Below are 27736 nucleotides of genomic sequence, written 5' to 3' on the forward strand. Positions count from 1 at the left end.
AGAGAGTCCTGATCTCTGGTTCCTTCTCCTAGGACCATATGCATTCTATATGATGCTCAGGACACTCCTATGTAAGTGAACTAACCTAAAATGACTGAGTGGATCCAGACCACCAGAAAAACTCAGTCACATTTAAGGCCCTCCTCCTGGGTACCTGAGGGCTGTTTGGAAATGGTGACAGAGTAGGCAGCATACTACATGGATTGCCCTGGTAGCCTTGTCTTTTGTCACCCTCTTTCATGAGGGGCTGGCAGCACCTCTTTCATCATATGACCCCACGCATGCCTATCACATCTAAGATGCATGATATGCAAAAGCACAATTTCATGGAATATCTGCATTGTACTCATCTGACAGGACATATACATGTGTATTCAGTCGTGTGACAGGCATGTTAACATATTGGTTACTTGAGGAGAGCACATCTCATGACATAAAAAGCTATGTAACTCAGCCTGCATGGGTAAAAAAGGCTCATTGCAGTAGCTTCCAGGGTTAATGTTCTGCTACCCCTTTCTGGCCTGAAGAAACCTTAGTTCTCCAGTACACAGTACTAGTTTCAACAGAATGCTACAGCCCGTTAGGCAAAAGCCTGCTGGTTTTGACATGACTCTGGGAGATTGGAGATGCTTTTTTAAAAGTCTTTCAATGTGAAAAAGAACACCAGCTTATAACTCTGACTTTGAAGCTGAATGTTTTATTTGTCTGCTAACAAAATTATGTATATTACCTTCTCTGTCAGTTGTCCACTGTTTCTATAAAACTCACATTCAGTAGGTTCCAGACTCCAGCCTGGAGGTGGCTGGAGATGCCTATCTGTGTCTTGCACTAAAACACCTAGGTTTGAAACAGAGGTTGGATTTCAGACTTACTCATGTATTTGGTAATCATCTTACTTCTGGCAAACCCAATATAGGATAATAAAACCCAATATGGGCTTCTATATGAATCCCAGGACTGTCTTCTTACCAAAGTGACCTAACCACTAAGATAAAACCATCAAAGGGTTTCAGACCACAAAAACAAATTATTCAAATGGAAAGGAAGGTGGAGCAGTGGGATTTAGATTACAGGTCTCAGCAAGCAAAAATTACGGTAGCATCCCTGAAACAAAAAGTTATAGCAATCTACAGAAGCTGGAATTCCACCAGGAGTCTGGTTTGCAACATCCACTAAAAAAGTAGCAATGTGTTGCTCATTATAGAAGGATTGTTGCAAACTCGCAATTTGTCTTAAAATCACATACTTAAAAAATAAAAAGGTAATCATTGCAAAAGCTGAAATTTCTACACTACAGGGATATTTTTCTTGTGCATGTGCTGTTTTGGTTTTTGTTTGTTTGTTTGTTTTAATGTATGCCATAAAACATACACTGGCATCATGACCAGGCTCATGTTCCTGTAAAAAGCAAGATTTTTTTTCCTGATAATGATGATTAAAGGAAAGCCTGGGCAGTGATCTACATTTAAATGTTGCTTTTTCACTAACTGAGCAAGATAATAGAAATGGAAGAGGAATGTGTGCATGCATCAAGGAAAAAGGGGAAAGTTAATGTTTTTATCTATGTAGAATAGACAGAAAAAAATAAACTGAGAGTTTTCAACATGGCTATTGCAGTCACAGCTACCTCTTTTCTGTAACCAAACAGTAATAATTATATTATGCAGACCAGCTGTGAAGGCAATGAATGCAATGCAATACAATACAATGTAAAACTCTGCAGACAATGTAATTATTTTGAGAAATTATCTATTACCTATTTATATCTATCTAATTATCTAATTATCTATTAGTCTCCCTTCACAGCATGCTCAGTAAGTTATTCTTTTATAATTTCATAATTGAAATCTATCTGAACAATGAATAATATTGATTATGCAACATACCATGAGCAGCACATTAAAAAAAAAGACACTTAATTGTTAAGAAGCTGTAATAAAAAGAAGTGTGGGTGGAGTGCAGAAAGCCCAAGATAATAATAAGAATCAATTGATCCTCTGTCCCTAACTTCTGGCCTCATTTCAAATAATTTCATTTGTATAATGCAGTGGAGCTAATGCATTGATGGACCAGCATTAGCTGGGATGTCATATGTATCTTTAGTCAAAAACCTTATAAACATATTGCAATTTCTAGTTCAGCCCCTTGATTTTGTACAATAAAATATGAATTTATTTCTTTTGTCTTCCCCCACTTGAAGTTAGCAGTTCCATTCCCCTCAGACTTGATGCCATAGCTCCAATGACTTCAGTGCTGCAGAAAAAGTGCTCCAGCACAAGAAAGGCTGAAATACCAGGCCAGAGAGATCAGTACCTCATTCAAGTTGAATAGATAAACCACTTTGTGTTTTTCTAGCCTTATTTGTAGCGTATACTTTGAGGAAATATATATTCATGTTAAAGTCTGGTAATATACTACAGAGCTCAAAGATACATTGTTGACATAGTAAATAGATAACTAGATAAGTAAATAAGCAAGCAGAAAATTAAAACCATGTTGCAGGAGGAAACTGAATCAGGATTTAAATTGTAAGAGTCTGACTCAAAGGAAATAAAAATAACACTAGATATGATGAAAAGAGTAGAGGTATCATCTGCAGGAATTTTAAATTCTATTCTAATATAAAAATCCTTCTACATAAGTATAAAGTGGCAATCATAAAATAAAGAGATTGGTGAAAGATTTATAACAGTAAATTATGCCATATAAACATCTCTTCCCGGTCTTCCTGTATTTTTGTGATACAGCTAGTTTTGATCTCTACAAATTTAGGATGAATATTTAAAAAAATGCATCCGGAGAAAATGCAGAAAGCAAAGCAGCATGACTGAGGATGTGAGACACTTTAAATCTGTTAAGGAGAAAAATCAGACTATTTTCTTTTGGTAAGAATACAGACTGTGTATACTTTATGATAGTAGGTATATAATCCAAAAAGGACCAACGAAGAAGACATAAAAGATATTGCAGAGAACAAATTTAACACATGGCATTTTCCATAACATTCCCTACCAACATTAATTAAACTAACACAAGCTGCAAAACAAATTTCTTATGAAGATCCCTTTGTACAGTAAAAAGGATTTTTGGCACATTTGAACCACTGGTTAATACAGATGGAGCAGAAACATGGGCATTCTCCAAGAATATCAAGTATCAGCTAAAAGCTGAGCTGTAAAACATGGGAAGATTTATGCATAGAGTATTGCTGGAACCATACCAAATCCTGCAAGGTCTTAGTTCTGGAACTTGAAGAAGGAGCCCTCAGGCAAAAATAAGACTACAGCCCACAAGTTCTGCCAAGTGAATTCTAGCATGGTCCTAGAATCAGATAGGAAAAAATGGAGACTATGAAAATGAGCAACAGAGTAATCAAGGTGAAAGACAACTTGGAGACTGAGAATAAGCAAGTGTAAGAAAAAAATGTAAATGTAAATTACCACTAATCTACAGCACAATGTAAACCATCAAAGATGGTAAGAGCTTTCAATGATAAATCTTCACTTAGAAGCTATGTGAACAAGCTCTGTAGTATTTTCCAAGCAGTGCATAATACAGTGTAATAACAACAGTGAACATTGCAGAAACATGTTACGTCTCTCTTACAATTATTGATGTTGTCATAGTATTCCTTTAATGGAAGTAAGTTAAGCATGCTTCTGGCTATTTGAAGTCAAAGTCTTGCATTACTCATTGCTCTCCTGTGCTACAGGTTAGAGATCCTTTTCACCTAACAATCAAAATAAATTAAAATTGCTCATCTCCTCTGTAAAAATGGAAGAACAATTTCCATGGAAAATGAGCTCTATGTACATTATAGTCACATTATTTAGAAGACTGCTTGCCTTTGAAACTATTTGAAAACTTTAGTTCCTGTTCCTTCACCCCTCACCTTTAGGACAGAATGCATTTCTACTGTTTTTTGCAGGAATAAACACCTACTTGAAGGGAGAAGAATTGGGTCTTCCTGATATTTTTAATTTTTGTTGTCTTTTCAAAGTCTAATCCTTCAAAGTCTTTAAATTAATCTTTAATCATAAATACTTCTATCAGATTCCATGGAACTACTAGTGTACTTACTCTATAATGCATATTCTAAAATACTTTGCTGAAACTGAATTGGGAGGCAGAGTTCAAAATGACAAATCATGTTTAATTTATAGCACTAGGAAAAAAAATCCTTCCTCAGCATTCTGTGACACTTTAGAAAGGCATAAAAGAATATGCAAACCAATTATATTCTTTAAACTAATTGACCTTTCTGTTTTATCCATCATTATAAGTAATGATTTTCTATACTATTATGATCCACTGAAACCAATAATATTTGTTATGCAGATATTGAAATTACCTAATATCTTAACTACTTCTGGGCCTGAGTGCACCTCATCTAGGGATTCCTGCTTAATATACATGTGTTCCTTACTACTAATGTATAAAACCTTAAACTCCAAGAAGAGCATTTAGTGATATGTTATGAACAATTGCCTGAATGAATGCACCCAAAGCAACAAAGACTCTGAAAAGATGCAACAGCTATTCTACAAGCGATAGTTTGCTTTTTTCTGAATTAGTTTGGCATTCCAAAATAAATAATGGTCTGTAAGTCTGTAACATATTTTCCTTTTTTGAATGTGTGCAAATTAATAAGAAATGCTAGCTCAGTCCAGCAGTTCATCTTTTCTAACATCTTCCTTTTGACATTGCCTGATGCAAGATGCATAGGACACTACCACAAAAATAAATAAATAAATAAATAATAATACCAAGAATAATTTGGAAGAAATTAGGAATAACCCTACATCAGGAACATTTCTTTTTCTCGGTCTTCTTTTAGTTTGAATGCCATCTTAATTTCCTTTAGTTTTACGCATAAAACCTTTAGCTGAAAAAATGTGTCTAGTCTTTTAAACTGGTACCAGAGCTCAGATCCTCATTCAGCAAAAGTTACACATGCTTAATTTCATCAGCTTGGAGTAGTCCCACTGTGGTAATTAAATATATTTTATAGTGTGTAAAGGCAAGCATATGCATAAATTATTACTGAACGAGGACCTTTGCTCTTAAATCCAGCTTTGAAATCGTGCACTATTTTCTAAAATTTCCACAGATCTACGAGTAAAGGTGCACCCAAAGTGTTCTCATAAAATTAAGACAGAAGTTGGAAGATGTATTTGACTATTATAGTGATGATTAACAGCTGTAGTTTATTAGCCTCAGAGGAACTTACAAAAATTCCACTAACTTCCACTTCTTCACCGAATTCTTTGCTGCAATTCAAAGAAAAAATGGGGGATTTTTCTAGCAGCACGAAGATCTCCAAATCCTTAGAGTATTTTCTCTTTTTCTTGCTTGAAGGACCATGGGTTCTCTTGTTTTAGGAATGACAAAATTACTTTTCACCAGGTCCAGTGCAAAAACTCATACACTGCTGAAGGGATGTCACTCCACCTGAGCATCACTCCCATAAACACAAACAGTCCTGCAAGCTGCTCTTTTACCGAGTGTTTAATGAACCCTGAAAATCCCTACTCACAGGCCTGAATCTGGCTGATTATTACCTTTGTGATTTATTAGTTATTTATTAGTGAAGTCATTCAGGGGGCAGGGAAAGGGGGGGAAGGGATGCCATGCAAATGTTCGGTAGATGAGGGCAAAGGCAGTTGTCTGGTATATTCCTCTACGCAGCAAAGCACGGGGAGACGCAAAGACTCGAGAAAATCGCCCACTCTCTGAAGAGTTACTGCATCCCCAGAGCCGCTGAGAATGGGGAGGGGGCGGCTGGCTTCCTACTGCAGGCAAACGACCGGCCGTAGAGTGCGTTTTTAAGGGGTGATGTAAGAGAAATTAAACTTGACCAGCCAAACACACCCCCTACCTCAACGATGTGTTTCTCCTGCTGAGAAGGGCGAGAGAGGTGGCCGCGGAGCACGCCCAGCTCTCTCCTGCCCTACTGGGAGGGGGGGCTGGCTGGCGGGGGACACTTATTAATTAATTATGAGCGGGCAGATGTCCCTTTAAGGTCTGCTGTGCTCTCCGGGGGCTGCAGCCGGAGGCTTGGGCGGGGAGAGATTTGGCTTTATTTGTACATCTTAGCGCTGGGCTAGCTTTACGGGGAGGTTTCCAAAGCTCAGAGGTCTTCGGGGGGTGGGGGGGAGGAAAGTCGCAGTGTGTGTGCAGGGGGAGGAAGCTAAATTCTTCTTGATGCGAAGAAACAACGTAAAGACCGAATAACAAACAGGAAATGCCTAACTCGGCTGCAAGGAGGACGGGCGGTGCAGAGCCCTGAACTCCGCTCGCGGCGCAGCACCACCGGGCGCGCCGGCGGCAGGAGCGCTCCCGCCACCCCTGCCCTCGGCCCGGGCTCCCGGCCCCGGGCTCGCAGGAGCCCAGGCATGGCTGCCTTCTACTGGATGCTGACAGGTGAGGAAAGCCCCCTTTCTGTCTTGCTTTGAAGACCCAGGTCCCGAAAGCAGTTCTGCTGCCCGCGGGAGGGGGGTGAAGCTGTTGGGGGCTGGCACCCGAGGGACCGCGTCCCCCAACCCCGATCTTTCCACCTGCCCCTGGCCCGGGAACGCCCTGCCCGGAGCTGCCCTCCGGCTGGAGCCCGTGAGGGACTTCTTCGGTTTGCTTCTCTCTGGGAACTTCAATCCCTAAACCAGTCTTCGAACCCGGGGGGTGGGGGGCTGGGGGGAGGCTGCTCGATGAGGATGAGTGCGTGAGAAGAAATACTGTAATTGCATCTGGCTTGGGAAAAGAGGTGCACCTGGCAACTTTTTTTAAATCAGGGTAGCTTTTCTGTTTTCCTCCATTTGGCTTTCAGATGTTCTGAGTGGTAAAAGGGGAAGTGAGGAAGCGGTTAACTGCACCCAACTAACTTCAGAAAGATGAGTTCATCCGGAGATGGAATATGTAATATTTCCTTTTAGGGTTTCATTTATTGTTAGGGACTTGCATTTTTAGTAAAACAAATAGAGCAAGTAACAATCCCCCTAGCTAGTCAAGCTGTAGTAACATTTTGGATCTGAAATCAGGGGAACGCAAGAAGTGGGAAAGAGGTTAAGGCAATGCTGGGATTCACGTGCTTGCAAACTTTGACACTGAGCTCCCCGGTAGTTCTTGCACTGGCAACTAGCACACAGTGAACCCGAGGTGGTACGGAGGAAGAAATCAGTTTCATAAGAATTGTCAAAATGCAGGCGGCAGCAAGTGGGGAAAAGGCAAGACTAGGGTTTTTCCCTCTTCAGTCTGTGCTGGTTGTGCAAGAAAGAACAGATACAGGAAAATGTGAAAATCTGAATGTAGTACTTTGGCGTGCCATATTTAGCCCTTGTTCATAGATGTCTTTATTGCTTTTATTACACGGTGATATTCTCCAAAACATGCTTTTGTTTGTGTTCCTTCACAGAAGGAGGCTTTGTGAAGTGGCAACCATTAAGTGTGCCACAACTTCCCCTCAGAGTTGCAAAGTTGCCACTGGTACAGCTGACAAATAATTCACCAGTAATGACAAAAAGGTTTATTATCAGATAGGAAAACATCTCAAGGGTGGGTCCCATCCAGATCTGTCAGGGGCATACTAGTTTTTGTTGGTTTTTCTTTTTTTAAGAAGTTGGTGTGAAATAGAATACACTTAGAAATAAGAGGAGACATTACGGATACCAGGAATGGGATTCAAATTGTCTCAGATAAATAAGAGAAGTAGTCCTACATAAACAAGTCAAAATGTCGTAAGGACAAGGAGTTTTAGAATTACAGGGGAATAAAAAATAAATGCAAATTAATTACATGTTCCTTTCTTAAAAAGAAGAAAAAAAAAAGGCAAATAATCTGGCATGCACTAGCAGACAAAAAACAATCTAGAATAAAGGAGGTGCACAGAGGTGCATGTTTGTGTATTTATACACGTTTGTTTTTTTTTTTAATTCAACTTGGTATTGGTGAGGTCTCTAAGAATCTTGAGTACAGGAAGTCCGACAGATGCAGACAAACAGGCAGAAGTGCACAGAGAAGTGAGATGCCTGATAAGGGCTGAGGAAAATGATCTGTGAAGAAAGACTGAATGAGTTAAGCTTGTTTATCTAGAAGAGAGAAAACTAAGGGCAAAGTGTTGAGCATTTCAAATATGTATTTTTACCAAAGTGTTATTAGAGAGAATATTCTTCCAAATGTCAATGTTTTCTGTTTTGTGCTCTGTTTTGTGAGAGCACTCAATCATAACTGTCTGTATCACATATGTTGGTTTATAAAGAGATTGATGACTAGTTGGTTCTCCATGTCCAACAAAGCACAAGAGAAAATCAATGTAACTCGCTGTGCAAAAAACTTAGGGAATATTCAGAAGAACTTTCTTACTCTTCAGGTAATGAATTGCTAGAACAGGCTACCAAAAAAACCTACCGCTGCATAATCTCCTTCACTGAAAGTTTTGATAAAGTTAGATAAACACCTGTGAGGGATGGTTGAGGTTTACTTCACCAGGCCTCAGTCTAAGTGGTTTGAATAGCGATGTGCTGAAGTTTTCTCCAGCCCTACGTTTCAACAGAAGAGGAAGGAAGAAATCCAAAGGGTTCCATTACTTTTTAATGCTTCTTCACTTACAGTTTTACGCATAGCCTGCTCCCTCCCGGAATTCTCTCGTTGATGGTGATCATGTCATTGGTACTGATTAAGAGTACTCATCTTTATAATAGGAAAGACCAGTAACCGTAAAGACAGAACTGTATGCAGAAAATGGTCTCTGTCCAGAGCCTGCAAAGGCAGGACAGACACAGGATAAAGGCAAAACATGAAAAAACACATTTTCCCCACTTTCCCTCTCCATCTTTATCTTTTATCTTCCTTTGCTCTTATAACAGTAACGTCCAACATCTCTCAGCAGATTTCCCGTATATTTGAGATTCTTTCCCACTAGTTTTTCTTATCCAGGACTTGAGTGTGTTTGCATGAATTCTACTTAAAATGGCTATAGTATGGGGGAGAGGGCGTTTCCTATGAACATGACGTCTCCTTGTCTAAAATCTGTACACAACCCATCTTCGTAAAGCAGCCGATCAAAACTTGAAGATGTAGGGCAACGTGCCTCAAATGTTTTCAAAATAATCACCTTACAAAAACAGCATGGCTCCAAAATTCCTATGAATGTATGCTATCACCATTTTTATCTTGTCTTGTACTGTGCTTAAAAAGGTCTGAAAATGGATGCCAAATTGCTGCAATTATCTATAAAATTGTTTTTAAAAAGTGATAAATGGCAAGAACTGTCAGATTCTACACTTAATCTTAATCTTTTACCAAGACTGGAACAGACCACGTAATTTTAAACTTTTATGTTAAAACTGTATGTAAAAAGAATCCACGTGTTTTGGCTCTACTGGGGTCAAATTCATCTCTCTCCCTGACATTGGCAAAACTAGTATGAAAACTTACAAACTCAGTTATATGGTTCTTAAATTTTTGGAAATGTCGTTTTTCTTCTATTGCTCATTCTTTGACATTGTGGATACATCACTGAAGTTTACAGTTGCCTCTAAATACTTGTGGATCACTGTTCGTAACTGTGTAAAATCTCGTGATTTTTGTCTGAGAAAGGACTTCAGCGCATCCCAAAATTTCTCTTTCCACAACAACAGTCAATTTAGTATGTTGAGTGGCAACTTTGTTTCGAGGTTGTTGTTCTTTGTTTTGGCTTGGGGTTTTTTTGTGTTTGTTTTTTTTTCTTTTTAATACAGCAAGTCACCTGCTTGCATGAACTCAATGTTTATTTTCTACTGGATGGTACTGGATGCCAACTTGCAACCTTTATCTAAAATATATCTCATCTCCAGGGATGTGAGTCTGCTTGTAAAAATTAGACTGGAACAAGCAAGCAGAGAAAAGTTTGTAAATACACAGCAGTAAAAGAATAAAAAATAAAATAAATATTAATGTGGAAGGTAAATATGCACTACAGCTAATTTTTCTTGAAAGAATAGCATGAGGTCGACCCTTGCAATTTTATAATCACAAAGAATGTAAAGAAGAAAATTTCCCATGCAGCATTTACATAGATAAGTGAAAGGAACTCCTGAAGAAAAGCTGAATGCACACTCTCTGCCTAAGCCACAAAACATCAGTACAAAATTATGAGTAGGTACAAGCCCAAATTAAACAAACAGTTATTTATATGTGTGCTTATGTTATATTCCCTTGGGTGGTCCAGCTTCCTTCTGTGAAACTATTCATGCTAACAGAGTTAAGCATGTGTACTCACAGGAAGAGTCTCTGAGGTCTCATAAATAAATCCTATTATGTAATATCTGATAAAGTTGTTTTTACATCAGTATCAAGCTTAGGAACAAGAATGCGTATTACTGGGCCAGACCTGAGTTCAGTGTCCTGTCACAACAACTGACTAGTGCTAGATACTTGAGAGAAATTTATATGTACACTGTAATGGGAAACATGGGATGATTTTTGCTCACAGTAGCCTTGTATCTCATTAAATCCTCCAAAGCCTTTCCAAGTCAGCAAATTCCATAATCCACAGTATTTAAAAAAAAAAAAAAAAAAACCAACTAAAAGAAACCAGAAACGCCCTTTTAACAATTCTAAATTTGCCACTTTCTAAGAGGATGTCCTCTTGCTTTTTGGTTATCACACTGCGTATGTAGACCTTCCAAACTTCCTGTATCTGTTCCAGTTGCCCTGATACACTTATCATGGCACATTAGTTTGTCTACTTTCTTAAGTATTTTTTTGTTCTTTTGAATCATTCTTCATACAACCACTTTTTCTGTTCTCCATTCTTTTCATTTTCTTTTCCTGGTTCTTTCTAATTTGCAACATTCATTCTGAAAGGGAGTTTTCAGTGTTGTACAGTTTCAAAATAAGCTGCAGTACTTGCATAATGACATCTTTTTTTACATTATTTCTGGCTTGTTAAATTTGTCTAGGCTGCAAATTGAGCTGTGTCGTTATTGTTCAGGTCCCTTTTCTGTGCAAGTATCATTGAACTAATCTGTGTGTTTTTGCAAGGCATATTACTTACATTTGTCAACATCAAACTGCATTTGAAACATGCTTATCTGCCTCTGAAGCTTCTCAGAACTGCCCGAGTAACTAGTAAATTGAGGAAGCAGGTCAAGCATCAGTATAGGCTGAAGCGTAACTTGCACGTTTAAGCAAAAACTTTTAAGCTGAAGTTGAGTTTAAGAGCAATGTCAACGTAACAGTTCAGGTTCTGATGTTGCCTGGGTCTGGTTTCCATCTCCCTCGGTGACGCCCCTCCGACTCGCCGCCCCTTTCACGCACCAGCAGCTGCTGGGTAGTACCGCCTGTCCTCCCCGACGCCCAGGTACCACGGCACCCACCCACCGCGCCCAGACAACGGGCTACCTTTCCCGGTCTGTAACCGTAACCTTCCACAACTACAGAGTTTTGGGGGTTGTTTTTTTTTTCCTCTTCCCAAACGTGAGGGACTGTGTTAGAAGCCTTTGGAAGTTTGAATCGTCGCTGTAACGAGCTAGAGGGGAAGGACCGGTGCGCGCCCCGACCCCCTCCCGCCTCACTCGCGGAGAGGCGTTAGCGGGGGGACACCCCAATTTACAGTCCTCCCCTGCCTCATGGCACACAGGAGCCTCGCGGCTGCCTCCTAGTTCCCCCCCAGAAGGTTCCCCTCCCGAGATCCCCGTCCCTGCCCGCCCCTGGCATCCGGAGGGGGCACGGTGCTCCCGCCGGGGCCCAGCACGCAACGCCCGACCGGATGCCGCTTCTGCGCGTAGCGCCCCCCGCGCATGCGCCGGGTCTCGAGGCAGAGGCGGCGGGGAGGACGCCACCGTACGCATGCGCGTCGAGCGCAGAGGCGAAAAGGCAGGGGGAGGGGTGCGTCCTGCCGGCGCCGTTTAGGTCGAACTGTGCGCATGCGCCTTGGGGCGGCGGGCGCTACGCATGCGCGCCGAGCGGGGCGAGGAGCCGGCCGTGAGCGCTCGGGGAAGCCGCCTCGCCGCGCCTGAGGTTCAGCCCAGGCTTCGCCGCGGGCCCGGGGCAGGCCGGTGTTCGGGAAGGCCGCTCATCGCGGGGTAGACCGTTCGTCTGCCGGACGGGTCCCGCCGCTCGCCGGCTCCCGCCGCCAGGCCTCCCGGGGAAGGCCTGCTGGCCGCTGCCGCCGCGGCCGAGGGGAAGTCGGGGGAGCGCGGCGGCGCGAGGAGCCGCCAGGATGAAGCTGGTGAGGAAGGACCTGGAGAAGGATAATGCGGGGCAGGTGACACTGATCCCCGAGGAGCCCGAGGACATGTGGCACACCTACAACCTGCTGCAGGTGGGTGACAGCCTGCGGGCCTCCACGATCCGGAAGGTGCAGACCGAGTCGGCCACGGGCAGCGTGGGCAGCAACCGCATCCGCACCACCCTCACCCTCTGCGTGGAGGCCATCGACTTTGACTCGCAGGCCTGCCAGCTGCGGGTCAAGGGCACTAACATCCAAGAAAATGAGTATGTCAAGATGGGGGCCTACCACACCATCGAGCTGGAGCCCAACCGGCAGTTCACGCTGGCAAAGAAGCAGTGGGACAGCGTGGTGCTGGAGCGCATCGAGCAGGCCTGCGACCCAGCCTGGAGCGCCGATGTGGCAGCCGTGGTCATGCAGGAAGGGTTGGCTCACGTCTGCCTGGTCACTCCCAGCATGACGCTTACCCGTGCCAAGGTGGAGGTGAACATCCCCCGCAAACGGAAAGGGAACTGCAGTCAGCACGACCGGGCATTGGAGAGGTTTTACGAGCAGGTGGTGCAAGCCATCCAGCGGCATATCAACTTTGAGGTGGTGAAGTGTGTGCTGGTGGCTAGCCCAGGCTTTGTACGGGAGCAGTTTTGTGACTACATGTTCCAGCAGGCGGTCAAGACTGACAACAAGCTTCTGCTGGAGAACAGGGCCAAGTTCCTACAGGTAAGGAGCTAAACAGTCTCCACAGTGGGTAAAAAGAGGCTGAAGAGCTGTCTGTGATAATAGAAGATAATTATAAGGGTAGCGGGAAATAATTCACTTATTAGACAAAATAAATTTCTGTCTGAGCATCATAAGGAAACTATTCTCATGCCTCCCAAACTATAAGGTAGTTATGCAGGATGCAGGGATGGTTCTTTCCTGGGATACCTTAATGTGGAGTAGAGGAAGTATTAAATATTTCAAACTCCTTGTAAGGGCATATTTAATCTTCAATTAAGAGTGAAGTACAAGTTGGAAAATAGTTTAACTGTAGTGTTAATCTGTCATACTATATAACATATATGTTTAATAACAGCTTTCTAAAGCTTTTTAAAGAAGAAAAAAAAAAAGTACATGGATGTGATAGAGGTTAGTTAATTGTGGTGTTAGTTTTGTACTACATAGTTAAAGGTTTTGCAGACCACAGCATTTTTTCCTGTTCCTTAGTCATCTCATTGATTGAGTGGGTGTGGTTTTTTGCCTTTCACTGAAATAGGCAAACTCAGAGCCTAAAATAAGTTTTCCTTTTCATAAGGAGACTTGTATCATTTTTTAACTGTAGTAGGCCTGTAATCTATGCTTGCAAAAGGCAGGGGGGTGGAGAAGCATGCCCCAGCACTTAATGGTCACAACGTTTAGGAGACAAATTGCACCAAGAAGCCTCCTTCTGCATTTGTAGCAAAGCGATAATAGTAAGTGTAAAAGTTTTAATGTACTTCACAGCTTTGCAAGCATAGTAGCTATGCAGTTGTGCAAGACTTGATGCTGTTGCACTGTGGGTCTGCAGTCTTAAGAGGTCTTCCTCTCCTGGAATGCTTTAAAAGGAAGAGGCTTAAGTCTTAGTTTCTTAGTAGTTTCAAGTGGCCCTACCTTGAGGACTGCAACAGCTTGCATATTTGACCCAGTCTTTGAATAAGAGAAGCAGCTTTCCCGCACTTCGTAAAATACAGTTTAAGGGATTTGGTATAGGCTTTGGTTTGCAGGAGAGATCCTTTAAGAAAAGAATCAGGTTTCAAGAAAGAGGTAACTTTCTTGAATGATTATCAAGATAAATATTATGTATAGTGGAAGCTGTTTGTGATTGGCTAATCAAGAAAATGGTCCTTTTTAGTTAAAAAAACCAAACCTTTGACTTTTTTTACTCTAGGTCCACTCTTCCTCGGGACATAAATACGCATTGAAGGAAGCCCTCTGCGACCCAGCTGTAACTAGCCGTCTCTCTGACACTAAGGCAGCTGGTGAGGTCAAAGCCTTAGATGACTTCTATAAAATGCTGCAGCATGAGCCTGACCGGGCTTTTTATGGTCTAAAACATGTGGAGCAGGCCAATGAAGCCATGGCAATTGATACCTTGCTGATCAGTGATGAGCTTTTCAGGCACCAGGATGTGGCTACACGCGCCCGATATGTTAAGTTGGTAGACAGCGTACGGGAGAACATGGGCACAGTACGCATCTTCTCCAGCCTTCATGTGTCTGGAGAGCAGCTTGGCCAGTTGACGGGGGTGGCAGCCATCCTGCGCTTTCCTGTGGCTGAGCTCTCTGACCAGGAAGATGAATCTAGCTCTGAAGAGGATTGATAACAGTGAACTTCACGGTTTCTTTACCAAGTCATGTTGAAATGACATTAAAGACCCTCCCTTCCTAAATACCGTGTGCAGATGTGCCATGACCTGTAATTTAAGTTTTTGATAGTATTTCATACAGCATATAGCTCTGCTCAGCACACTAATGGATATCTGTTCTGTGGTAATGATTATTGGTATGCTGTGCATTGGAGTTGACTGTTTTTGCAAGTTACACCCTGGACCTCCAGCAGTACACGAAACTAATTTGACTCCCCAAAGCTGCTCATTCTGCATGTTAAGGCAGACTGGCAGCTTGGTGTTTTGGAATGTGTATGAAAAGATAATAAACTAAGAGGGAGAAAATTATGTCAGACTGTCTATTTCTGTTTAAATGCTTGAAAACAGTATTGCAAAACAAAGGTAAAGGTTTTTGATAGGTCATGCAAGACCTTGATCTTATTAGGAATTCACCATTCTTCCCAAGATGTGGCAAAGGAGTGGGATAACATTATCTATTAGGGGTTTTTTTGGTGTTATGAGTCTTAACTAAAATATTTCTGTGAAACACTTGAAGCAATCTTTCAGAAACCAGACCCTTTAAATTAACCATTTCCTCCCTGATATGATAGTAGATGCAAGACAAATTGTGAAGCTCAGTGCACCCATTTCAGTTACCTTTTTGAATGCTGTTATCTAGGGAGATTGTCCTGACGGCTAACAAGGTATGATGTATCTTGTCATTGACTGTGTTCTGATGAATTGGCATTGGGATTGTGTAACACCCAGTTCTGAGAAGGTATATGAAAAGGCTTACAAAATCAGGACCCTAGTTTTCATGAGGAATCTTTTGACAACAAATAGTTTAAGTAAGTTCATAATCTGGTATTTGTCTCTTTGTGTACGTCTTTAAAAACATACATAAGCTGTGATACAGAAGTAAGGATTACAAATTTATAAATTGAACTTCAGCTTAAGATAATGACAACTGTAAAAATCAAAATTACTTTTCCAATTATGTGATCTGCTCAAAGTATTGAGAGCCACTGAGTTTTGTTTCTTCACTGGACAATAAATCTTAGGCTGAGGAAGCAGAAACTGCTTTTGGATTCTGACATATCTGCAAGGGGATTGTTCAGTTTAAACCAATGTTTGATGGTGTAGGTTGTGTGAGTAAATAAGCATTTCTTTTTTTAAATGTGGGAGGGGGGCAACAGGAGAGACTTGCCAAAAATACATTTCATTTAAGAAAACCGTGGAAGACTTCTGAAATATGGAAAGGGACATAACAATGGAAGATTAAAAATAAAAACACACAGACTTTTAGTCTGGGTAGAATAATTTTAGAAAAAGCATTTTTAATGGTACTGTGTGCTAGCTCTGTGAACTTGATATTATCTATTGCTAGCTGCAACATCTGCCTAAAATCCTTGATAGAGCAGTACTTCTGGGTTAAAAGCCATCTCCCCTTTTCCCATCGCCCACAGAGTCTAAAGAATGCATGAACAGAACTTAATTAGAGCTGTACTTTATTAACACTTTGATTCTTCTCTCACTGAGGACAAGCAAGCCCATTAAGACGGTTGTTCAGAGTCAGCTTGCACAGATAAACTATGTTAATTTGAGCTTTACGTTGTTGTCTTGAATGGTGTTGAGCGCCACAAGTCACAGAATGCTCAGGTAGGCTTCCTTCAGCAGTTAGGACTGGTTAAATTAAAATTTCTTTTTTTTTCTTTTAAAAATCTGCCTAAGCTGATTATACACTTTGCCTGCTAGAAAGCACCATGATTCTTGCTGTGTACGGAGTTAAATGTAAAAACATAAGAAACAGGTAGAAGAATCTGACCTTCAATAAATATTATTTATATGCAGCAAACTATGGCTTTAAATAGGCTCATAATGTCTAAACAAAGTCATTAATTTCTTTAAGATAAGCTGGTATATTAGTATTTCCCTTCTTATAAGTAATGCTAATTTGTTGCAATTGTACACAAATGATGCTTACATTCAAAATTGTAATACAGCAGGAAATTCTTCATTTAATTCTCAGCAAACTGAGAGACAAATCAAACTGTTCCTGGGTTGTGGAATGGTTTGCTATTTTATTAGACCAAATTGATTCCAGTTATTCCATTTTAAAGAAGAAATTATGAAGAGTTTTTGCTGTGTACTATAAGATCACAATGGCAATTCTGCAAGTCTATGCTTTGTGCTTGTGGTGTGGTATCACCAAGGAAAAGAAGCAGCCATTTTGCTGCTTATTTGTTTTTTAAGGTATAACAGCAAACATCTGGTAAGAAAATATGTTCACAGTGATTCTTTTCATTATTTACACTTAGAATTAAAATTCTGCACAGACTTTACAATTTATGAGTATTTTTTTTTGTTTAGCTATTGCTATCATGGCATTAAGACTCTGAAAGAAATACACATCTAGTTGCCCAAAGTATGGAAGGGTGGGATTTTTTTTTTTGGTAAGCATTTTTGTAGTAAAATAAATATACAATCACTATGTAGACAAATGCATCCTGTTTCAGGAAACAGCTTAAGGGCTGTTAAGGGTATTAAAAGTAGCCTGTGTTCAGTAGTTGGCAGATGCTTGACCTGGCAAAGTTCCAGTGTTGCTAGTATCTTTTACATTTAAAGGAAGTTTAAATAGTTGAAAAGTCCATATTGACAAAGATGCTTGCTTAACACAGACCTTAACATCTGTGTGTAGATCACACTTACGCAGATGACACATGTTATCTGCAGATCAAATGAGTAAGTGCTAGAGCCATGGGAAAATATTTTTTGTGTCTTGTCTCTGGAATTAAACATACATGAACTAAAAACTGTCCACAATATGAAAATTGTTCTCTTGCATCATAAAGCATTTAGTAATTTTGAACAGTGTTTCGGTTTAGTTTCTGATTATATTCTGATGTAATTCTGTGAATTACTAGCATCGTTTATCTTCCAATTTTTCAGTTTTCAAAATAAATGAATACACATTGTATGACTTGTTAATGTTTATTACGTTTGGTAGGAAGAAAGCTTTAAAAAGTATCATGAAATCGGCTTGATCCTGAACCCTGCTGTGCTCTTAGCTTCAAAGTTTCAAATAAATTCATTAATTTAGGTCATGAAGCCACTCTTGCAAACTCGTACTTTGGAACAGGCTCCAGTTTGTTAGTTTTGTCACCTTTGGCATTTAAATCCAATTACTATTATATCAAATTTTTTTGTGGTTGTTTACTAAATAAAGTTTGGTGCAAAACATGAGGTCACTACCAGGAAGAGACCAAAATAATCCTACTAGTTATAAAGCAAAATAAAAGATAAATCTTTCAGTAAAACTGTAGAGCATTTAACAGTATTTGACCTGGGGAATTCCTCATTTCCCTCCTTCCTGTCTTCACCCTTGTACACTGTATGAGTAAAATGCTGGTAATAAATGATCTTTCGACCATTCCCTGACCAGCAGTGTAACAAGAGCCCATAGCTCTTCAGCTTAATTTGTGATGTTAACTAGCATGATGTTTTTAAAGCCATGTAAATGTCTGAAGTAATTTTCATTTGCTACTGTTTTCTCAAAGGTTAAGTAGCCCTGAATATTAAAACTGTCTTACTTACCCTTTGAAAGTTTCTTAGTTTAACTTCTGAGCTGTTGACCTTGGTTTGCCTTTTTCTATGAAGGTATAGTACAGCTACCTTCTCCATTGACTGATTTATAGCTTGAGCCTCTAATTTCTTTCTGGAAGCTGCATTATCCATCCAGAAAATGTGCTCAGTTTCATAAAGGCAAAGTGGGGATAAAAGGTGTAATCATGTGCATGTGATCTTTTTTAGTCACCCAGTCCATTCACTTTTCTCTCAGATTTTCATACCTGTTTTTAAAGAAAATAAGCCTGTTTCATAAAGGAATAGGTGTCTAGTTTTGCAGGAAAAAACATGTTCTCAGGATGTTCATGCTGTTGTTTTATCTGAAGCCACATTTGTGCAGTGTGTGGTCTATTTCTTCTACAAAAGATCTAAGAAAGCAATTTTTAAAATGTGAAACTGCAATTAGAAGGTCTGCAATTAGGAATCCTTGTTTATAACCCAAAATTGGAATTCGTGCAAGACACATAAGAACAAAAAAAATGAAGGAATGACGTCAGAAAACTACTTATCTTTGTACTTTTTAGATACGGCAAAACTTCAGACTTGAATTTTTTTTTCTTGCTCTCTGATACGCCAGTTGCTTTTATCAGTTGTTCCCCCCCCCCCCCCTTTTTTTTAAAGATAAAGTTAAAATGTTTATTTTGGAATGAAGTTCTTAAAATGTAGAGCTAGGTGCAGCTGAAGTGGTTCAGGTTGATGACTATCAAACAAAAAATTTTTTCTTCAAGCTGTGCTAATGTGGGGAATGATACAGGTCTGGAGTTGTCCCCTTCTCAGTTCTTGTTAATTATGCACCTGCAACTTATTGCAAGGTAAATTATAAAAGTTTTGATGCTGTTAGGATTTCTTAGATTTAGTTTGATTTGGCAGATGGTGGGAACAAAAGAGAGACACGGTGTTGCAGTAGATTATTTTGCAGTATCTGTGTTTCTCCTATAATGGCCACAACTTGCTTTTAGAGACTGTTGTATTCAGATTTTGTGTAGCAAAATAGTATTTTGCAAACTCATTATTCTGCTAATTTAGAGTTAAGAAAATGCCTAACCATTTGGGTCTTGTGATGATTCTTATAATTCTTAACTCAGGCTCTGACATGGGTTGAGCCTGGGCTTTTTCAGTAGTGGAAACAGTAAACATAGGCTGTAGAGCTTCTTGTGTGACGGTTGCCCAAAGAATTGCTTAATAAGCATGATGTTTAGTCCTGCCACATTTTTTATGCTTGACTCAAGTAGGGCATTGACTTTGATTTGAGGATAACTGCTTGCATGATACAGAATATAAAGGAAAGAAATGTCTCCAGTCTAAACAACCAAACTGTAGTGCATATTCCCTGTAAACTTCTGAATTTGACTGTTTCAGAAATGCGGTATAGCTTTTATGTGAAAAAATTGGCTCCTAAGGTGTCTTAGCCTAAAATAGAGTGTGAGAAAAAGGTCTCCGAAATCATACTTGTTTATTCTGTTGTCTGAAAATAATTCTTCCTCTTGTCCCACTTGAGGGCTGTACAAGAACCAGAGAGGGAGGCTGATATCAGACCAGGACTTCCTTCCAAGTCAGTGTCTTCTGGGAAACGCAGCACGAAGCAGCAGCTTTCAAGCTCTGCCAGCTCTTGTCAGATTTTGCTAAATCGATCTCTCATTTATTGCCCTTTTTTAGGGAAATGCTGTGTTCACAGCTAATGTAATTACTGTCCTGCTGCTCTAATAGTTACTTAGAAGTCAAATTAGAGCTGATCATGAATCCTCTGACAAAATAGCTGTTCCTTTAGAGAATGTTAATTAGTTGAAACCAGCCCTCCTTTTTAGGAATGTACATACCAGACTTGATGGGAAGTTTTTTCTCTGGTTCAAAATGGAATTTCTAATCAAAGCCAAGCTTAGAATAGCAAAGAAAGAGTCTAGGGGTTTATGGAGTCATATGGGACAGAAGATAGGAAGCTTAAGACCCTTTTCTGTTTCATCGTTAACACTAGGCTAAAGATGCTCCCTTTTCTGTCAGTGTCTTTGGTAAGTACTATTCCACATTGAATAAGCAAATAAATATTTTGGCTGAGATTGCTAAACCACAACTGTCTCAGATGTGATATCTCTTGGCATGTGGGAGACAACTTTCAGATTTCTGATCTGAATGGGACAGGAGAGTGACTGAAAGCTGGAACTGTTCCTACCTAACACACTCCAGCTGTAGTCTTCATGTTTCAGAAAAAAGCCCTGGGTAGGGTTCCGTATTTCAAAAATATTTTGGACCTGGTGGCAGCCAAGCAAATCTGCTTTTGAAGACAGGCAGATAATTTCCCCTGCAGCCTTAATATAAACCCTTAGACACTCACATTACTTAGAACAAATGTTTTTAGCTGACTTCTTACTGAAAGGACTTCAGAACAAAGAAATGAAACACAAAATGTATGGAAAGATAATATATGTGTACGTGTGTAAAGATGCCCTATCCTCAAAGAATGTGGTATCTTCACATTAAAAAAACAAACCTTAACTTGACTCTTTGCTTGTAGTTGCTTTGGTAGCTGAAGGAATGACTCAGGACGCAGGTGTGATAGTTATCTTTAGGCCTCAAGATTACTTTATGGTAGGATGAGCTTGGTAGCAAGTGCTACTTTTAGGATGTCTGGCAGTTGGTTGAATGCTCATAAACGTCTCCTTCAACGGTTTCGGAAGCTTTGAAAGCTACAAGCAGGTTTTGCTGAAGAGAATTGCCCTTTCTTTGACCTGCAGTGTTCAGCCTGGTGACTTCAAGTGTTTAATACCGGTACAGGTATTTTGGTTAGGTGTGAGAGAAATTAATTAATTGCATTTGTTTATCTTACCCGAATAGTTGCCATAAGACCACTTCTACTCCCTTTGGTAAAGAGAACTGTTTATCCCATATAATATATTCCTCTCCTGAGTGGAAATTGCTGTACTGCAATAGGGTGGCTAAGAGAAGCTGAGATGGACTTTCTTCAGATATGCTGCTGGGAGAACATCAGCCATCTGCCAGGACAGCTGTGCCTCCTGGGGCAGGGGCTGCCCTTGCTGCAGGCTGTACCTAGTTGCTGCTGGGACAGCGGTGGTGAGAGGCAGAAAAGGAGCAGCTGCCTCATGAGGGTGCTTTTCCAAGTTCCAGAGCTGTGAGGAAAGATGAAAAGCTATGGTTCAATGGAAAACATGAGATGCTGTGTTGGGCACAAGACCTCTTCCCCAAAGAGACCCACCATGGGTGTTTGAAATACCTGTACTCAGTTCTAACAACTCATCCTCAGTTGAGGGTAAGATGCTAGCTGATGTGGTTAAGCTTGTGTCTGAGGGAGAGGAGCCTTGAGCCTGAGGCTGAGACTTGAAATTGAGATACTGAGACCTTGCTAATCCTGTCACTATGGAGTAAGTAACTTCTGACAAGCCTGCTACGCCAAGTCTCGCATGTGCAGTCATTGCTGTATCTGAGGCTTGTGAAAGTCTGTCTTTGTCTTCCTTTCATACCTGTCTGAAAGCGGCCTTCTTTTACAAAAGCAGTATGTAGTGCTTTGTGAAACAAACACCTTGATGTATTGCGTTGGCAATCAGCGTGATAAGCAAAGGAAAAATTTCTAGTCAGACATTTAAAAAAACGAACAACAGAAGCTGATTGAAATAAACCTTCCAGAATTTTTGAGGAGGTGCTTGGTAAGAAGAAACAGTAAGAGAAAGCCAGAAAAAAAACGTTAAAAGGTTTGTTGGGGTTTTTAACAGTGTTTCAGGTTGTTTCAACTAAAGCATTGTTTTTTAAGATAACCAGACTAGTAAGTCAAGTCAGTCAAATGGCAAGTTTTTAGACTTTTTCTCTTGAAAGCCTCAGAAATCAGTTATTAGAAATCTATTAATACACAGTTATGCATTGTGATCTTGGTAAACAACAGATTTATGATTGCTTGAGCAATTGCAAGCCGTCTGCATATGTTTTATCCAAGTCTAGTTAGATGGTCCTGTGTATTTTTGTTATGAAACAAAAGTCCTATTAAGTGTTCAGAAAGAATGAAATTAATGTTGACAATTAATGCTGACAACTGTGTGTCTAGCCTTTCCTAATTTTGAAGACTTGTCTTTCTAGCCTAAATAGGTTATATAAATTTACAATAGTCTTTTTTTTTTCCAGGGGAGAGTATTGAAATTGTCACTGAAAAATGTTTAGGGCTTTAGGCAGTAGTATTTTGAAATTGAAGTTTTCACTTTTACTTCTAGAACACTTTTAAAACTACTTTGTTCCCTAGCTTAAGCACTTTTATTTTGACATAAGAACTGGCAAGAAATAAATGTATGTTGGAGAGCGGAAAGTTCCTACTACTGGAAAAATGAGAAGTTGGAACGGCCTTCCAGTCAGAAAAATCAGAGCAAAAGGTCGCTTTTATATGGAATTTTTTTACCCTGAAAAATACGATCTAGTTGCCAGCAATAGATAGGAATCAATTCAGCAATCCTGTACCCTATGCTCTGAACAGAAGCAGAGTGCTTGCTGTTGTTATTTTAGCAGAGCATTGTGTTGCCCTGTTTATATCAGTCCAATTCTTAGCACATATGTTCGCACCACATCCCAACAGACACACCAGATTGCACCACAATACTGACCTCGTGTAAGACAGGGATTAGCCGTTCTGAACTGATGCCAAGATGCTTAGATTAGGTACCTGATAGGCGTTTAATGAGTACTTTACTTTCGATCTTTGCCAGTTTGATGTCCTCCAGGAGCTTTAAAGTTCTAATAAATAATTTTTGAGCGTTTTATTTGTAAACAGGCATCAGACTCAAGTCATTGATCATTAAATATGTTTCCTTTAGAAAGCATGTTTTGTCCAACAATTCTGAAGCGAGCAGCTGTGAGGTGGTCCTCTGTGTGTATCGGCACAGCTTAGAAAAGTCAGTTTCAGACACAGGCAATAAACCAAAGAAGAATAAAAACAGAGCACAACATCAGCACTGCTGTGCTGCCTCGTAGCTGGGCTGGAAGGAAAAGCTGGGAGTGACCCGTTGCCACTCTCTGCTGCTGAAACTGTAGTTGAGATGCTACTTGCATAAAGCTGATCTTAAAATCTATGGTAAGGTAGCACGTATTTGCAGAAGGAGTATTGTGGGACATAAGGTGGTGGCACAAGGTTCTTTTGTGCCTTTTTAAGAGGTCCTTTTTTAACCCTTGCAGCTCCTGTTGACTTTAGAAGACTGAGCCACTCTTAAATAACACCAACATTGACCTTAGCTTTGCAAACTTCAATTTAGCCTGGACAAGTGGCATCTACACAAGAAAACAAAATTTCCTCACTGTTAAGTTTCCATGGTACTTTTGTGAAGTTGATGCAGATGTTTGACAGAAAGAGTAACTGGTTCTTCACGGAACTCCTGGTAACACCAGAATACTTTCTGAACAGGACTGAGATGGACAGGTATCTTAAAATCACGGGTGTACTTCATGTGCCGTGGGTGGGAAATGTAAGTTATTAGCACCAGTAATTCATGTAGAAAGTTCTATCTTAAACAGCATCTAAAAAACAGGATGTTTTTCTACCTCTATAGTCCAGCTTTTATTTTTTGGGGGAAACAAACCTTCCTCTTATAATCTCTTCACGGCTAGTTCCAAATTTCCCTGAATTGTTTATTGACCAGTAAAAAAGAACTTTTGCAGTAAAAAGACCTGGGATTAATTCCATAGTGCTTTTGACTGGTTTACCAGTAAAATCCCTACACCAACGGTACAGCAACACAGGTGCTCGTGCTTTTACTGGCACTTGAGTGTCTTAGTCTTTAAAAATTAGTAGATATGGTTGATGATGTGTATTATTATGCTAGAGTTTTCAGCACATTGCTATTCAATATTGATAATTCATGGTGTTATACTGGCTTTTGGAGAATTTATTAACTTTTTAATTAAAAAAAAAGTATCTTGACTATAAAAATATACCATATAAGAGAAGAATATTAAATCCCCATAAACTGTTACTGCAATTTTTAAAATTACTTTATTTCCCAAACTGGACTGTGAAATGGCAATGGTAGAGGCACTGATCTTGATCGTATTCCACTTCCAACATGTCACACATGATTATTTCAGGGAATAAGTTTCTAACATACACTAGAGGGGTATCTTTCATTCTCATTGCAGCTGAGCGATACTGGTGTGAAGTTGACATTTTGGCTTTGTCAGTTTTTCTGATGATCTCAGGTGAACACTGTATGCCACTTCCTGACTTACTGGTACATGAATCCATTTATAGAAAGTTCAGTTTTATCTGTTGCCTGTAAATTATGTTCACCTCACAGGTAGACTGGAGATTAGCTACTAACATATAAAACAGCTAGCCTGTGAAAGTCCTTGTGGTTGTCTTAGACTAGAAGATGAGTAAAGCAGCTTAAGTAAAATAAATACATGTAGCAGCAGTCTATGAATTGCCTAGTGCAATACCAGTTGTTCTTGTGGTTTGTTTTTTTTTTTTTGTCCAAATGAACAAACCTTTGTATTGCTGATCTTCAGTTTTTCTTAGGGTGCAGTGTCTTCTGTGATGTGTATGTGGTGGTGGTTTTTGTAGCCTTTTCTAGATTAGGCAGCTATTTTATGGTTGTTTATGTTGGATTTAATGACCACTGTGGTCATTTGCAGTCCCACGTTCTCTGCTTGGATTTCTCAGTTAAAAATGTAAAATGTACGTTATCACTGAGACATATTCTTTAAACTGTCCAGTGCAAGAAAAGATTTCTTACCACAGTTGACAATTCATAGGCAGAGAGAAGTAAGGAAACAGACTGGCTGAGAATTATCTTCTCTTTTAGCAGTGAGCAGTCATAAGTTTCAAACCAGAAGATCTCTGTATGTCTTGGTAGAGAGCTGATACCATGATTACCCGTGCCAGTGCATGCTTGAGACAGGCTCAAGATTTTGCTAGTGAGCAGGTCAGAGCTGATCTGTGCAATCAGGCAGTGCCTGCTACCCCGTGCTCCGGCGGGACAGAGCTGGCGTTCCCTGTGGGCATTTCACTGCTGTGCGGCTGGGGATGAAGAGGCACTTCCATCTGACCCCATGGTGTGAGAGCGCTAGCAGCTGGGGACCATTCATGGTGGAATTCCAGCATTTCAACAAATATGCTACATTACTGCCTGTAGCAATCTCTTATCACCTATATTCTCACTGTAGTAATTTTTCTGGTTATTGATAGGAGAAAAAAATAAAAAAAAAAAATCTTGAACATTATTACTGACAATACAGTTGATTCATTGCAAAGAATTAACATATGCAATAGAAAAGAGGAATTGTTTAGATGATGGTTCATTTTTTTCAGTCTGAGCTCAATTTTTAAACCTTTCAAAATTTGCTCTTAGCAACAGTAGGTTTCATCCCTTACTCTCCAGTTCTGCTCTCAGAAAACTGCAAGTGTGATTATTTCAATACAAAAAAAATTGGTTTAAACTTTACTAGGATACTTACGGTTGTAAAAGTGTTTTCTATCTTAGACTGTTGTAGTGTCTCCCTGTGCCATTTAAATGGAGTTCAGTTTCGTAAAAATCCTTTTGATTTACATTTTGCTGGAACCTGTTAGCTCTATATAACAAATTTGTCTGAAAAATAATGTAAGTCTTTGTGCTAAGAAGCCATTTAAAGTTTAAGAGTATTCAAGTCCCTGTTGAAGCATGGGAGTACATATTGTGAACAGGGAAACATGGAACTCTATTTTATGTAGCCATGACAGCAGAAGCTGGAGCAACACAGTGGTTTCCTCTTACTGTTCTAGAAGATGGCTCAGATAAAGAAAATGAATGTTCTGTTGTGTTCCAATGAAAATTATCATAGACGCTGTATTATCAGAAATAATAGGAAAGGTGTTCTCTATACAACTTGACTATAGTTTGCAAGTTGATCTCTTTTTTTCTTTTAATACACACGTCTGAGATTGAATTCTGAAGCGTGTCCATCCCTGCTTGGCTCTGGAATTTTTGCGTGGTCAAGCTCTTTGCTTGCTTTTGGGGTTTTCTTTTCCCCCAAATCACTGCATAGCAGAGTTGTATGGGATCAAAGGAAAAGACAGATATTTGTAAGCTTCCATCTTTTCCCTTCCACTGCGCTTACTGCAGTTTCTTGGATCACAGCTGAATTGATATTGATGCATTTTCTGGACATAAAATATGAGCTATTGGCTTTTAGCATGCATGTTGACTGCATATGGTTTTGCTGTACTATATAAAAACTGGCTTGGATTTAATTTCTGTGGTGCTCTGCCTAGCTGGATGTGAGAGGGTCATATCAGGATATTTGCACTTCCTTTTAGAGGGTTTCTTCTCTTCCTGAAGCCTTGAGTGGTTCAGTTGAGAGTGAGCCAATGATTATGCTCAGCATAAGGCAACGAGAGACAGGAGATTGTAGCCATTGTGAAGTAAAGAAATGGAAAAAGTTGCTGCTTTTCAGAAAGCCTTTATTGCCACCAAAGCATTTCCACTCTGATTTCCACTCAGCCTTAAGACTTTGAGAAAAATTACCCAACAATCCCTGAAAACAATTGAGGAGAAAATTTAACGAATAATGATACCAAGTCAGGAAGGCAAAAAAAAAAAAAAAAAAATTGTCCTTCATCTGGTAGGGAGATAGTAACATGAGTTTTCAGCAAGGCATCATTTTTTGCATCAGTTCTTGGATTATCGCATTTCCCAGAATGTTTAAAAGGAATTTCTGTCCTCCTGGGGCGTTTTATAGATGGGTGATTCTAAATTTGATGGGGTAGACTGATGAAGTCTAGACTGATCAGATAGACTGATTTTTTTTTTGTGTGTGTGTGTGTGTGTGCTATGATTCACGTTCTCTGGTTTCAACAAGGCTACACAGTGGAAAGCTTACAGCAGCAGGACATCAGCCTGCAAAACTGGGATTTAGCATAACTGGGCAAGTAGAAAGCTTGTGGAAAACCAACTGAAACATCATACTTGACTCTTCCTGTCAATCTAGAGGAATTCTGTGCAGAGGAAAACCTACAGGTCCATGAGCAGTTTTGGAGAGTATGGTGAAGAACACATTTTTCTTTAGGTTAAAGAGTCCTTGTTTATTCACTTTTTGCATGAAACTAATCTCTTGCTCCTTTTTAAGTTTCTGGGGTTTATTTCAGAAAATAACATACACATTCATTTTAACCATGCTTTCTGTGTGAAATCCAAGTTAATTATAGATGACTATAAATATCTTCTATCTCAAAAAAAAAGATCAAGAGATGAAGGGTCCTGGGGGCTTATAGATAAAGCTAGATGGAACGAAACAAAAGTTGTAGTGGGATATTCAGGAGGAAGTGGTCTTTGATAGCAAAGGAGGGTTGGCCTAGAGGGGAACACAAAGATTGTAGGGACTTGAATGGAGTTAAGTGTTGATGGAAGAACTACATCCAAAAGATGGACTGGAGATCACTGGAGGCAAGCTGAAACATTTTCTAGGAATTGTTTCACTTCCATCAAGCTGCTAAATTTGCTAAGCCTCTGTACATCTGTACAAGTCCAGTAGCTGACCTCACAAAGTTTTCTGTATGTGACTGCATATTTCTAAGGCTTTTTCTCCCTTCTGTGAGAAACTGCTAAGTG

At 39.9% G+C, this 27736-nt stretch overlaps 2 protein-coding genes across 2 annotated transcripts in view; both read left to right on the forward strand.

The window, feature by feature from the left end:
* The first annotated feature begins 6191 nt into the window (after nucleotides 1–6191).
* ITGA1 (integrin subunit alpha 1) overlaps nucleotides 6192–27736 on the forward strand; it is a 74573-nt gene continuing 53028 nt past the window's right edge. Inside the window, exon 1 of the mRNA XM_076363334.1 lies at nucleotides 6192–6423. Coding sequence (XP_076219449.1) covers nucleotides 6396–6423 — 28 coding nt within the window. The 5' untranslated portion in view covers nucleotides 6192–6395. The remainder of the gene's footprint in view (nucleotides 6424–27736) is intronic.
* Nucleotides 11959–14894, forward strand: PELO (pelota mRNA surveillance and ribosome rescue factor). Its single transcript, XM_076362202.1, has 2 exons — nucleotides 11959–12922; nucleotides 14109–14894. Exons 1-2 carry the CDS (start codon nucleotides 12197–12199, stop codon nucleotides 14538–14540), a joined length of 1158 nt encoding a protein of 385 aa, XP_076218317.1. The 5' UTR covers nucleotides 11959–12196; the 3' UTR covers nucleotides 14541–14894.

Source organism: Aptenodytes patagonicus, chromosome Z (genome assembly GCF_965638725.1).
Source record: "Aptenodytes patagonicus chromosome Z, bAptPat1.pri.cur, whole genome shotgun sequence".
Lineage (NCBI taxonomy): Eukaryota > Metazoa > Chordata > Aves > Sphenisciformes > Spheniscidae > Aptenodytes > Aptenodytes patagonicus.